General features: G+C 43.0%; 1 protein-coding gene across 1 annotated transcript in view; it reads right to left on the bottom strand.

The window, feature by feature from the left end:
- Window positions 1-13,131, bottom strand: part of CRISPLD2 (cysteine rich secretory protein LCCL domain containing 2) — a 47,150-nt gene extending 34,019 nt beyond the window's left edge. Inside the window, exons 1-3 of the mRNA XM_038754759.1 lie at window positions 12,926-13,131; window positions 6,313-6,637; window positions 1,432-1,550 (exon numbers count right to left, since the gene is read on the bottom strand). Of these exons, the coding sequence (XP_038610687.1) occupies window positions 1,432-1,550; window positions 6,313-6,552 (359 nt within the window). The 5' untranslated portion in view covers window positions 6,553-6,637; window positions 12,926-13,131. The remainder of the gene's footprint in view (window positions 1-1,431; window positions 1,551-6,312; window positions 6,638-12,925) is intronic.
- Window positions 13,132-13,658: the final 527 nt, after the last annotated feature.

The raw sequence follows: 13,658 nt of genomic DNA, 5'->3' as shown, positions 1-13,658 counted from the left end.
CCAGTATTCTGGGTTCTTTGGATCCTACCAAGCACTCAGTACAATGCTCTGCACATAGTAAGTGCTCAATAAATGCCACTGATTGATTGATTTGGAGAAAAGGCACTATTACTTGAAAGTTGGGTAAAGTTAAAAGGAGACGTTACAAATTTCAACCATTCTGCCCTTGGCATTCTACTCAGATAAAACTACAGGAGACAACCCTTGAAACCCCAAAACCCCACTTTTATCACCTATGTGATTATGACCAAATCACATGTGAGAGACAGTGGGGGTTTTTTCCCCTCTTGAGGAAGTTCATATTCGTTATTGGGTAGTGTGAGAAACGAAGCCTCAAAAGGAAGCCAGCCTAGCAGTATCTGAGTTCTGAAGGATGTTTTGGAGTTGTGCCACTTGAAGCCTGGTTCTTAAGAAACGATTAATGATACCTGGACCAGCAAGGAGTGCAACTGGGTATCAGGTAAAAGTACCAGCAGATTGATTCTCACCAGAAGCTGGCAAGACCATTTGTTCTGTGGTGAAAAACAGTCATTTCTCCCCGGCCTGCTGGATCAGGGCTTAAAATTTACCAGGAAAGAAAATAAACTATTTGCTAACCCAGGATTGTGCTGTAACCCGCAAGTGTAAACAGAGTGGTTTCAATACAGAAAAATTAGGAAGAGAAATGCCCATTAAAGAGCAATGTGGCGAACAAGGTGGTTAGAGGCCTTGTAACAATTACTGTCTGGACCTAAGAGCAGTACGATGGTGGTCAGTGACAATTTTAGAGAAACTTCTCTTCGGACAGTCAGCTCAGCTGGATGGCAGCGCTGTCTCCAGAGGTGCTTTCGAGATCTTAACTTTCTTAAAATGGCTCCCTTACCTCCTGATAGTCAATCACTTGATTGTGTCAGAATGTCACAATCCCAGAATTAGACTGTAAGCTTACTGTAGGCAGGAAAAGTATCCACCAACTCTGCTATGTTGTATTCTCCCAAGCACTTAGTACAGTGCTCTGCACATATTAAGTGCTCAGTAAGTATTATTGGTTGACTGCCATGCAGTTGGATGTCATTAAAATGTATTTTTCAAATATTAATATACGAAACCCAGAAATGTTCAATTCCAAACTTCAAAGAGATTGAAAAACATTTGAACTTTGAATAAAAGCAAATTTAAGATTATAAAGAAGAGAAGATTGTTAAACAGGATCCCTGCTCTCCAGAAGCTATCAACTCTATTGTACTCTCCCAAGTGCTTAGTGCAATGCTCTGCAAACAGTAAGCACTCAATAGATACTTACTGTTGATTGATGGGTGCATTTCAAAACCCAGCTGTATAAAAAGATTGAGTTCCCTTGGTGTATACGAAATAAGAAAACGTCATCTGAAAACTTCACAATTGTAATGAGGGATCCCAGGAGCCAGGCCAAAGAGGCTTCTTGGTTCTTACCTGCCCCAGTGAACTGCTAGATTCTGTCCAATGGACATCAGTAGAGTAGTGGGTCCATGTTCCCAGATGCATTCATGGGCCCAGGCTTCTGCCGACTTCTCCAACTCATCATCCCAGGTCTATGGAAGAGTGAAATGTAGGCAAAGTATAGCAATTTAGAAACCAAGAGTCAATGGGTAGAATATGATCTTTGGGTGGTCCTATTGACAAGAACTAAAGCAGTGCTGCATCATGGCACTGGCAGGAACTACCCCTGGGCTTCCTGAATGAGCAGACTAGTTTCTCGAGTGGAGGGGACCTGGCTTTTACTTTTAATGTACACTCCTAAGTTCAGAATGCAATAATCAGAACAGAGCAGGGACTCACTAAATGTTACTAAGTGAATTAACGAAGTAATAATAATGGCATTTATTAAGTGCTTACTATGTGCAAAGCACTGTTCTAAGCACTGGGGAGGTTACAAGGTGATCAGGTTGTCCCTCTGGAGGCTCACAGTCATAATCCCCATTTTACAGATGAGGTAACTGAGGCACAGAGAAGTTAAGTGACTTGCCCAAAGTCACACAGCTGACAACTGGCAGAGCCAGGATTTGAACCCATGATCTCTGACTCCAAAGCCTGGGTTCTTTCCACTGAGTCACGCTGCTTCTCCTAAGTAGAGTAGAGAAGTAGAGAGGCTGGGTAGCCTAGTGGAAAGACCCTGGTCTGGAAGTGAAAAGGAACTGGGTTCTAATCCTAGCTCTGCCACTTGCCTGCTGGGTACCCTTGGGCAAATCATCTAACCTCTCTGTGCCTCAGTTTCCTCATTGGTAAAATGGACATTAAATACCTGTCATCCTTCCCTCTTAGAAGGTGAGACCCTTGTGGGGCAGGGACTGTGTGCAGTCTGATTATCTTGTATCTACTCAGCACATCATACAGTGTGCACAGTAAGCGTTTAATGAATATCACTGTTATTACTACTACTACTACTACTATTACTCTTTGTGGATGAATGAATGAAATCTGGGCTCCTCCTTTAGAGGACAAGCTCCTCCAAGGCCAAAACTATTTCTTCTGCTTCCTTTGTAACACCCCCACAAGTTTTTTGCATCCAGTGGGTGTCAAATGTTGTTTCCCAACTGACTGGCTGTTGAAATTTTAGAAGTCTTAAATACTGATGACAGGACTCACTTCCTGAAGACTTTGCTATGGCGAAGTGCTAAGGTTAGACCTGTCAAACCTTTGTCAGTAGGTAATCCACGGCCAGCAAAGGTGGATTACATCTCTCCCTATTCAGCATTTTCACCTGCCACAACCCCAGTGGATGAAAGCCCAGGAAGAAATATCTGGAGGTGGTTATAGGTGTCAGCTGGGCTGAACTGGAGCACAGAGAGGCTATCCAACCCTCTTGGATGCCGTAGATGCCTGCTTATTGAGGCCAATCCTTGCAATACAATCCATTGCAATGCTTATCAATGACACACATTAAAAACATTTGGCCAACATGTCAAAATCCGCCCCCTAATCCCATGCCACGAAACCTTCTCTGACCCCTCCGCCCAAGGGATTGGCAACCCATCTGAAGATGGAAATCCACTTCCAACAGGCAAATTGAGTCCATCTTCCAGTTCCCAGAGGCAGGGTGAAGTCTAAGCTACTTCACAGCTGGCTGAACCTTCAGGGTCACTGGCTTCTTAGAAATCATTGTTTATTTTGTATTCCAGTTCATTATCAACATGGAGAGTGCTTTGTTTTGGCTGAAGTCCATAGCCCTTACTACTGTTCTTTCAAAAAGAAATAAATAGAAATCCTTCTTAAGGAGAGAAGGCCCACCAGCCCTGTAGGGTTTTGTTAAGGTAATAGAATTTTTGGCCAGCTTCTCCCCAAAGAATGTACGCAAAAGTTCACATCTGGAACATGCAAAATCTTGTCAAAATGGAACCTGGGAACTCAGTTTCCATTAAAACAGAGGCACTCTGCTACTAATCTTAGATTCCTCTTTCCTTACATAGGCATGTCAGAGAATACATACTGATCTAAGTACGGCTTCGGATATACTTTATGCTCATCTCTGTTGGCTTTCCCTTCTTTCCTCACCTTCTCACTAAATTGGAGTCATCTTTTCCCCCGTTTGCTTCACCCCTCTATCTGAAACTAGGGCCCAGGCCGATCAGTCATGTAAGTCCATCAGATATGAACTCTGACATTCCCCCAGACAGCCATTTGGGTAGTAGGCCAGAAAGACATGTTTGAACTACTCTGTCACAAATTAGCATTGGTCCCCTTCTTTTTATGGAATGAAGGGATTTCTGCTGAAAGAAAGAATGCTGACCCCATTCCCCATCATATTTCCTCTGGGCTCCTCACCCCTAAGGTGACTTACTGTATTCAGCTTTTCTAGCCAAGAGAGGGTACAGTTAAAACAAAGGATTCAGGGTGAACTTAAGTGTTGAAACATTCTCTAGGTAATGTTAAGTAGGAATACATGAAAGACTGATTATAGTTTTTCCAAGTGTCACCATTCTATACTCCAATCCTTTCTTCACAGCATATAGGGCTCTTTCATTTGTGCTAAGTCTCCCATAAAACCACTAGAAAAGCACATTGAGCAAAGACAAACATGAACCAGTAACCATGCTTGACAAGTAAACAGAATCCAGCCAGTGAATACTCTGCAACTGCAGCAGAGTTAAACTCTCCAGCCAATGAAAATACATTTGGCTGCCTTGCAGAACCTTGCATTCACTTTTTTTAAAAAAAGAAAAGATCCATCCTCCCCAGTATGCCACGGACAGCTGAATGTTTCCATTTGCTAGTTGTTTTTAAGCCCCCAGATGAAATAATATGGATTTGAAATAGCAATTCTAAGAAGAGACAATTATTCTTTCTTGCTGACAAAGTCAGAACGTTTAATAGCTAAGAAGTTGGCACCAGAAGGTGAACAGTCAGTGCAATAACAGAACTGTCTTTACTTTTCTGCTTTTCTTTATTTTTCCTTCTCCCTTTTGATTTTATGAAGACTGATTTCTTGCAGACTTTTACAGTGAGACCTAACATATGCCCACAGAACTTTGAGTTAAAAAAAAAATATTGTAATTCTGAAAAGGATTTCTAGAGTTGTCCTGTCCCAAACATCCACTTCTGGAGAGAGTTGTTCTGAAACTCCCTTGGACCTAAGGGGCACTAGTTTTTTTCTTTAACAAGCTCCTTGAAAGGAGCCTATCTTATGCCTTCTGAAAATACTAATTGCTTTTACCCACCTGCCACTTGGATCATCAGTGTGTCTATGCTATTTAGTCAAAACAGAATCATCATTATCCACAGCATCTACTTGAGCACCCACAGTGGGCAGAGCACAGATCTTTGGGAAATATAAAATAGAGAAGAGGAAGATAGGGTACCTGCCTTTGAATCAATCGTATTTATTGAGCGCTTACTGTGTGCTGAGCACTGTACTAAGTGCTTGGGAAGTACAAGTTGGCAACATATAGAGACAGTCCCTACCCAACAGTGGGCTCACAGTCTTAAAGGGGGAGACAGAGAACAAAACCAAACATACTAACAAAATAAAATAAATAGAGTAGAAGAACTTATAACCTAATAAGAGAAAGAAATAGACACACGTTGCCAAATATAGAAAGGGTAAAAAAAATCATGGATGCAAAGAATAATCAAAAAAAGAAAGAAATTTGAAGAATAAAAGAAAAAACAGACACGTGCTAAGGTGGCTGATGGGATGATGTGAAAATAAAAGCAAATAGGACACTCATATGGCACATAGTAAAAATGGTGGGTGGGGGGTGGGGGGGCTAGCACAAGCTTTCAAATGAGAAAGATATTCTGTCTTTACTCCAGTCACTTCATGACCAGATAGACAAGATTATTGTTGCTCAAATGCTTCTGGTATCACCATCTGCTATTTTTAAACTCTATTCCAGTAGGGATCATCTATTGATAATCAGGTGACTTTTCCAAAAGCACAACTCAAGCAAGGAGGCTATCCACCCTGCCAGTGGGACAGGAACAATTATGATGTTCTTAAAGGCAGGAGTGGAAAATACTTTCACAACTAAGGAGATCCACTGGGGTCCAATTCCAAGCCTGGGGAATTTTCTTGAGGAAAGAAAATAGGCTTGTTAAAGAGAGACACTATTCTTAAAGGAAGTATTGGCCTTGTTTCACCTAGTAAAGTGGAAGTAACCTTTCACTACCTTAAATTTGAAGAGACTTATAGGGTTGAAAAAAAATGTGATAGCATACCATCCAGTGCATAAAGCATTTTCAGGCCCAAGTGGGAAGACAGCTATCATGAATAGTCTTCTCCCTGGGGCTGGTTCAGTGGTAATGGGCCCTTACATAATATTCATGGAAAATTTAGATTAAACACTAGGAAACAATTTTATAAAACTTAGAGCAGTTAAATGGTGGGAAAATCTGCCAAGGGAGATTGTGTAATGGTCATTACACCATTGAAAGGACTAGGCTAGACACTTGCCTATTAGAAATGATTTAGAAAAGCCAGGGGCAGAGGGATGAAGCTGATGATTCAAAAGACATGAATTCCTCCACTAGCATGAAAGCCCCTTCTAGGCCGGGAACATGTCACTTCTTTTTCCTGTACTTCTCAAGTGCCTAGGACAGTGCACTGCACCAAGTGGGAGTTCAAAAAACCCTACTACCATTATTATTTCCAACTCATATTAACCTGCAATCTAATTTTCTATTTAGTGTGGAATGAAATGACTCCAGAAATCAGACATTTTCCCCAGGAAAAAAATAATAATAAGATAGTGGCTTATAGTCCCCTTACTAGATATGGGGTTGGACTCTAACCCTAAGAGAAAGTGAACTAACGCAGACCTTGTCCTCTGAACACTTGTTTCCAGAAGACAGACTCACCATGTATTCCATATTTGATGCCGACGGGTAGACCTGGCCTCTCAGCTTGTTGTGGAGCATCAATATCTCTTCTTTGTCTGACCTGGCGATGGCTCTCCTGGCTCTGGAATGAGGCTGATCATTCTGATATTTGCTCAGAAGCTTCTCCAAATGAGTGGCATTGGGTAAGAAAAACCCCTGGGTTTCACTTAGGACAAGCACTAATCCCAAAGGAAGGATCCAAGACATGGCAGCACTCATGGTTTCTCTCTACTTGATGGGAAACTGGACAGAGAGGCAGCACTTAGTATTTTCCTTGAAGGCAGCTGCAGGGCTCTTAACAGATCTGGAATTAAGTAGAAGGGAAACAAACAGTAACTCAACCTCAGCATTAACCCAGATTTGGTATTTACACATGCAGTCAAGAGTTCCCAGAGAGGTAAGAGATTCCAATCAGGAAATACAGTGTAACAATCCAACCCAACTTCCCCTATAATTCCACATTCTTATCTCCGCTGGTACTACTGAATTCCAGAATTCCCCTATCAGATAAGCACAATAACACCTGGTATTTACATATACCAATCAAGTATTTACCTCAGAGACCTGCAATGAAAATCCAGCTCATAACACTCCCAAGAGGCAAACGACTTTCAAGCAGGTGGTCTAAGACTGTGTTCTGTATCTCCCTGCCCACCTTTGGGACCTTTAATAAATGCTAAGAATCAATGTTGGAGAAGCAACGTGGCTTAGTGGACAAAGCCTGGGTGTTAGATGGTCATGGGTTCTAATCCCAGCTCTGCCACATGTCTGGTGTGTGACCTCGGAAAGTCATTCTCTGGACCTCAATTACCTCACCTGTAAAATTGGGATTAAGACTGTAAACCCTATCTGGACAGTGACCGTGTCCAACCTAACTTGTATCCAGCGCTTAGAACAGGGCTTGGCACATAGTAAGTGCTTAACAAGTACCATAATTATTATTATGGTAAATAATCACATTACTGAAATGGCCCATTTGAATTTGCATCTACAGCCAACAGCAAAGAGTTTAGCTAGGAGTAATTGAGCTTGGCCAATAATTTAGTCCAGTGGTGCTCATCCTTGATTTAAAAGAACAAATAATGATACAAAATCTGAAACAATGGAGTCCAACACCAAGACTTCAAGATTTGTGAGGTAAACAGCATTCTAACACACTGGAATATGTTTTCTCTTCTGGATTTAGGTGGCCACTAGCTTTGCCCTTTTCCTCTGTACTCCCCACCAATTTTCCCCTCCTGTCCTGTTACACCTGGTTGGAGTGGAGAATACCAGAACGGTCACCCAATTGGCTACTGTGGCAGAGGAAAGTCTTTACTAATTTCCAGTGACTGTAGACTTTTTCCTCTAGAAGAAATATCCTCAATATAAACGGTCCCAGTTTCATCTTCCCATCCCTTGGCTACATCTCAGACCCTTTCAGAACTAAACATCCTTACAATGGTCCATTTCCAGGGCAACTTTCCATTTCATCTCGACAGAGGAGTGGATCAAGTTCATTTTTATTCCCGAGCAGGCACTGCACTCATATACATATATGCACCATGATTACAGCTATATGGCTGACTTTTCACTTGCAGAGATGAAAAGGGTTCAGAGATTTTAGTGATGGTGGTAGTGTGGGGAGGGGAGGCTGGGAAGGGACAGGCTTCAAAAAACTTAGTCTGGAAAGTTCCCCATTAGCCCTTTCAATCCTGAATGGAAAATATCTGGTCTTGTCAGAAACCTGGGATTTGCAAAGCTCCTGGGGGCCATCACCTCAAGCACCTTCATCGAGTTCACACCCTTGGCAACAGCTACTAAGAAGTAAATAAAGGTTTCCAAGAGGGAATATGTGTAGTTTCCCTCATTTAACATTGGGGAGTTTTTTTCCACAAGTATAAACTTTAGATTTGATGTTTGAGAACAACGTGAAAGCCTGATCCTTCCCAAGTCACTAGGGGTGCCTAGCTGATAAGGCAGAAGATTCAGAATATAATCTACATGGAGGCAATAATAGACTATATATGAAAGTGTACTATAAATATAAAACTGGGGGAAATTTTTCAAGGAAGGGCTAAGATATAAGACTGCAAGTGACATTGTGTCTTGTTTTGTTGTCTGCCTCCCCTCTTCTAGACTGTGAGCCCACTGGGTAGGGACTGTCTCTTTGTTGCCAAATTGTACTTTCCAAGCACCTAGTACAGTGCTCTGCACACAGTAAGTGCTCAATAAATGCGATTCAATGAATTAATTTATGTCATAAAAGATTCATTTCATTGTGAACAATTTATTGTCATACTAATGAAAATCATCTTGGTACATTTCAGTGACCCCTTCTTGACTTTGTTGTCAGCCAAAATTAGATGCTAAAATTGACTCCTTCCAAAAACTGAATTCTGCCCTCTCAAGACACTTTCACCCCCTCAATCAGGATCTTCCCCTTCAGAGATTTTAGAAGAGTAAAGATGTTCCTCCAAAGAGAAATTGAGTCCTTTTCTTTCTGCAACTCCACCCCATCTCTTTTTAGACTGTGAGCCCACTGTTGGGTAGGGACTGTCTCTATGTGCTGCCAATTTGTACTTCCCAAGCGCTTAGTACAGTGCTCTGCACATAGTAAGCGCTCAATAAGTACGATTGATGATGATGATCTCTTCTTAACCTCATCCTCTGATGTTGATGTGGTGACCTTTGATCATATCTATGGATGCCCTATCCACATCTGCCTCGCCAGCCAGCCCCTCCTAATTTTCTTATTAGGACCCTTGTCTACTTTCTGTGAACTCTGCTCGATTTTATAGCTTGCAAACTATTTAATATTATCAAACTTCAGATAACAGAATATTGCCTTACAAAAATCCACAAAGACAAATTCCAGGAAGCTCCTACTCTTTCTAGTTTTATTTCCAGAAGCAATTCAGTTTGTTGAACAATGAAAACATATCCACCCTTTCCAAAATGTTATGCAAGCAAACCAGCCCCTGTAAATGGGAAAATCTTTGCCAAATATCTAGGTTCAGGGGTCCAAAATGAGAAACCAGTTCCAAGCCTAGGGTTGCCAAGAGAGAGACAAATCACAGCCAGCTTTCCAAATTTGGGGATATCGAGGTGAAATGTCATCATTATGATGAAACAATCAAATTTGTCATCCGGAGATGACGCACTGGAGTACCTCAATTGCCACTCTTTGACGTAAAAACAAAGACAATCAAGGTCTTGAATTGCTGTAGACAAGCTGAAGAGCCTAAAGACCATTGACAACTGAAGGGTTTTTTCCCCCAATCTGAAATCAAATATTTGTGTTAAGGTGACTCAAGGGCCCCTGCCAGGATGATATCTCTAAGACTAAGGGGAATAGGAGCTGTCTTTAGTTCTGGCTCTAGACTCAGCTGGTCAGTTGGCACTATCTGTTCACAGAGGCTTCCCTCAAAGGAAATGAAGGAAATGTGTAAATATTGGATCCACTCAAAATGGTTTCATTTCCACAAATCGATTTCTAATCCTACTCTACTTCCTTTCTCCCGGTTTTTGCTTTCTTAAGGAACACTGTGAGAAAGGACAACATTCAACGAAAAGGAGTACTATTCAAAAAAATGTGTATACTCCAACTACCAAGTTTGAAACATTCCTAAATATAAGGATTTGATCTTGACCTGAGTTCTCTCTTCTAAGAAGGTATGCTTCATTAGGGCAGGACAATAGTACAATGCTATGCAAATGAAGATAAAAATCTACTTAGTTCAGATCTATTCACCACAATTTCCTTTACTTCTAGGCCCTCCTGGAAAGCAGAGTTTTGCTTATTAGTTATTATTAGGAGGGGATTTGGGGTAGATTTCCATGGGCTGGAACATCCTAAGTGCCATATTCTCAAATTTTCAAAAGTCCCTTCCAGACAATGGACTGATATTTGGATTTTCAGGTTTAGGTTGGTTGGGTCAACACTGGATAATATTCCACCTGCCCTTCTCCAGCTTCATCATCTCAAAGCACTTAAGATGGGGGCGGGGTGGGGGGAGAGAGAAGCAATGGAGAAACCTTATTGATGGCTGTGTTAGATATAATAGATGGTGGTATTTACTCACCTTGTACTATGTCAAGCACCGCGCTAAGTGCTGGGATACAAGATAGGCATAACCCTTGTCCTGTTCAGGGCTCAATTCTTTTTCTAAGAAATCCGTTTGTCCAGAAAGTATGACGAAGGGGTTGGTAGGACTGTTTGAGAGGGGAGTGCCTCCGATCCAATTTGGACTCAGGGTACTCTGATGAAAATGCCTTAAAACCAACACCCAAAAAGCTAAATGCTGATGACAAAAATAACTGGCTTGGGGCCTGTATTCAAGTTTCAAGCCTCTTTTTGTCTTGATTTTTGCTTATTCCTTTGGTAGGATGGAAACAATTGCTTGCACAGCTCACAGTGCAAGTTTAGACTATTATTATTATAATCATCATCACTTTTGATGAGACAAAGCCTAAGGATATCACTGAGATGCATGATGCCTTCTACCCAAGCTCACTGGGATTTCTTGGGTGATAATTTCAAGCTAAAGCTAGGGAAACCCTGAATCCACTAAGCAGCAGCAAAGCAATGAGTGTTTTTCCATTCATTTTGATATGAAAACTGACCCAATTTCCAAAAGTAAATGATATGCAGAATAAAAAGTTAATTTTTGCAATATAAATTTTCAGTCCTCAATAAGGGTGGCTTCTCAGAGATGTATTCAAAATGTGCTGCTCCCTTGACTTCCAGGATATGCTAAAGCACTTCAAAATTGTTTTGATATTGCCTAATCCTGATTAAAGGCTACTTCTTGAAGTCATAGGGCCGCGCAAGTATACAGCTGTGCTTATACAATACTGAGCCCTCTCCAAGTGATTCAGAGGGGGGAAAAAATAAATCTTCTCAAGGAAGTCTAAATGATTATGCTTTCCTCCATTGGTTACAGACATATCCTTTATTTGAAAGAAGAATCTCTTCTAAGAAAGGCCAGAAGACATGGCCAAAGCTAAAAAGAAGGACTGAAATAAAGGCAACGAATCTGCTTGTTCAGATTGGACTTGTCTGGTTTTGAAAGGGTTCAAATGTCTCTCTCCTTTCACAGTTTCTCCACCCTTTAACTACTGGATGCCCTCGGTTGAGAAGTTTGATGGATTCTCTTGTATTCCTGGCCCTCGAAGTTGGGAACGGTTACTCTGCTAAATGGAGTGAGCCCCTCTCCTCTAGGACCCAGGCGATATTTTTCTTTCTTTAAAAAAAAAAAAATAATCCACCAGCCCCAGGGTAGTGCTGCCATGTCAGCACATCTGGATCCGATCAGAAACCAATGAGTCGGCAGGAAGGGCCTGTGTCTGGAACAGACACGGAGGCACCTCACAAATACAATAAATTACAACTGGGGGACAAAGGGAAGGTATTTTCGCGACCAGAAGGCTCAAGGGAGGTCAGGGCTAAGTGAATTTCTCAAGAGCGGTTCTCAAATGTAGCTCGCAAGCTGATGAAGAACATCGTGGGTAAGTAAAAAAGTTTCTGAGCCGCGGGGAGAGAGAATAAATGTGAAGCTCCGAGCAGCACCCTCCCACATCTCAAAACTCACTCCTAGCGGCTCCACCCACAGCCAAGTGCCCCAGTGGCCTCCTCTAAAGATCCCCTGATGAGCATGGAACCAAGGCTGCCCCCCATTTCCTCTAAGGGCTGACGAAGCCCCCCAACACCTGGTTGCATGACTGCACAACATAGAACAGTGCTTTGCACATAGTGCAACAGTGCTTTGCTTAACAAATACCAACATTATTATTATTATTATTCTAATCATGGTCCTAGCCTCCTCCAGCTCCCTTTCCCTTCCCCAAGTTCAGTACCCACCCCCTTTTCCAGCTCCCACCCCCCTAAAGCAAGTTCTGCATGGACTTAAAACAGCAAGATATTTGATCCCAACACAGAGTGGGGGATGAAGGTTAGTTCTGGGAGAGGCACTCTGGCTCCAGGCAAAATACACCGGGGTTTCAACTCAAAAAGTCAGCTCTGGGTTGTAAAGGTGGACTGTTATTCGTGCCAAAAAGCACGTTTTAGGCACAGAAACAAATCTCTTCAAATGTCCCCCCACCCCATCAGTTTTCGGCCGAAGGATAAGCATTTCAAGTCGCTTTGGTTTAAAATAACTTGGGTAAAATTGCCCACAGAGCGGTCCGAGGGGATTGACAAATTCCAGGCTCGGATCCCAACTGGTTAAACAACATGCTGCTTGTGTCACCAGGAAGCTGATAATTCCAACTCTCCCGAACGCTGATAACACGTGGACGCTTAAGGCGCTGGAACAAGGGCACATCTGTACGCTCCGCATCCTCCTCCATCCCAACCCTCCTACATTCAGGGGGACCAAAAATAAACAAAACTTTAAAAAAAAAAAAAAAAAAAGAAAGAGTCACACACATAACCGTAAACATTTAGGGGGGAAGTTTACGCTCTCAAGGGTCCGTCACCACTCAACACCTCCAGGTTCTTAGAGGAAACGGTCAGGGAGAAATGAGCAAGAGTTCGCACGTCTTGGATTAAAGAGGGCATCAAAAGTGATTTTTTTTTTCCCACGGAAAGCCGATCGACGAGGAGACTCACCTCCCCAAAGGCGACCCCCTCGACCGGTTTAACTCCTTCTAGGCCGAAGCAGAGAAAGGGTGAAGGCCCTGTTTGAGAGGGAGCCCCTTCCTCCTCCTCCTCGACGAAGCAGGGCCCAGGCTGAGTTGTGTGCTGTCGTCTAGGAGTAAGTAGAGTCTGGACCAGCCGGTCCTGCCGCATTTATAGGCTGGGGCGGAGGAGTAGCTCTGTTTCATCCAGCCCCACCGCTAATTAGCGTCCTTGGCAGGCGCGGCTGCTTCTGACGACAGGGTGGGTTGAGCCAGGGGGGCGTCGTCGGGGCTGAAGGTGGGATGGAGAGAAGGAGGGAAGGAGAGAAGGAGGGAGGGACCCCGGGGAGGCGTGGACAAGGGGGAGCCTCCCCAAGCACCGGCCAGCACCGAAGCGGGAGCAGGAGGAGGGCCACCAATCGCAGCCCGATTTCCCAACTCGCAGCTGATGCGATCGTCTCTCTTTACTGCTATATTCTACTCTCCCAAGCGTTTAGTACAGTGCTCTGCACGTGAGTGATGTAGCAGTTGAAACGCAGGGGAAGGGCCCTGTACGCCCCCTTTTGTACTCTCCCAAGCGCTTAGTACAGTGCTCTGCGCGTGAATGATGTTGGAGCTGAAACTCAGGGGAGGGGCACGAATTGCAGTCCAGTTTCCCAACTCGCAGCTGATGGGATTGTCTCTCTTTACTGCTATACTCTACTCTCCCAAGCGTTTAGTACAGT

The sequence above is a fragment of the Tachyglossus aculeatus genome, chromosome 11 (genome assembly GCF_015852505.1).
Source record: "Tachyglossus aculeatus isolate mTacAcu1 chromosome 11, mTacAcu1.pri, whole genome shotgun sequence".
NCBI lineage: Eukaryota > Metazoa > Chordata > Mammalia > Monotremata > Tachyglossidae > Tachyglossus > Tachyglossus aculeatus.
Note: the sequence above shows the minus strand (reverse complement) of the source record. Positions and strands in the feature narration are given on the sequence as shown.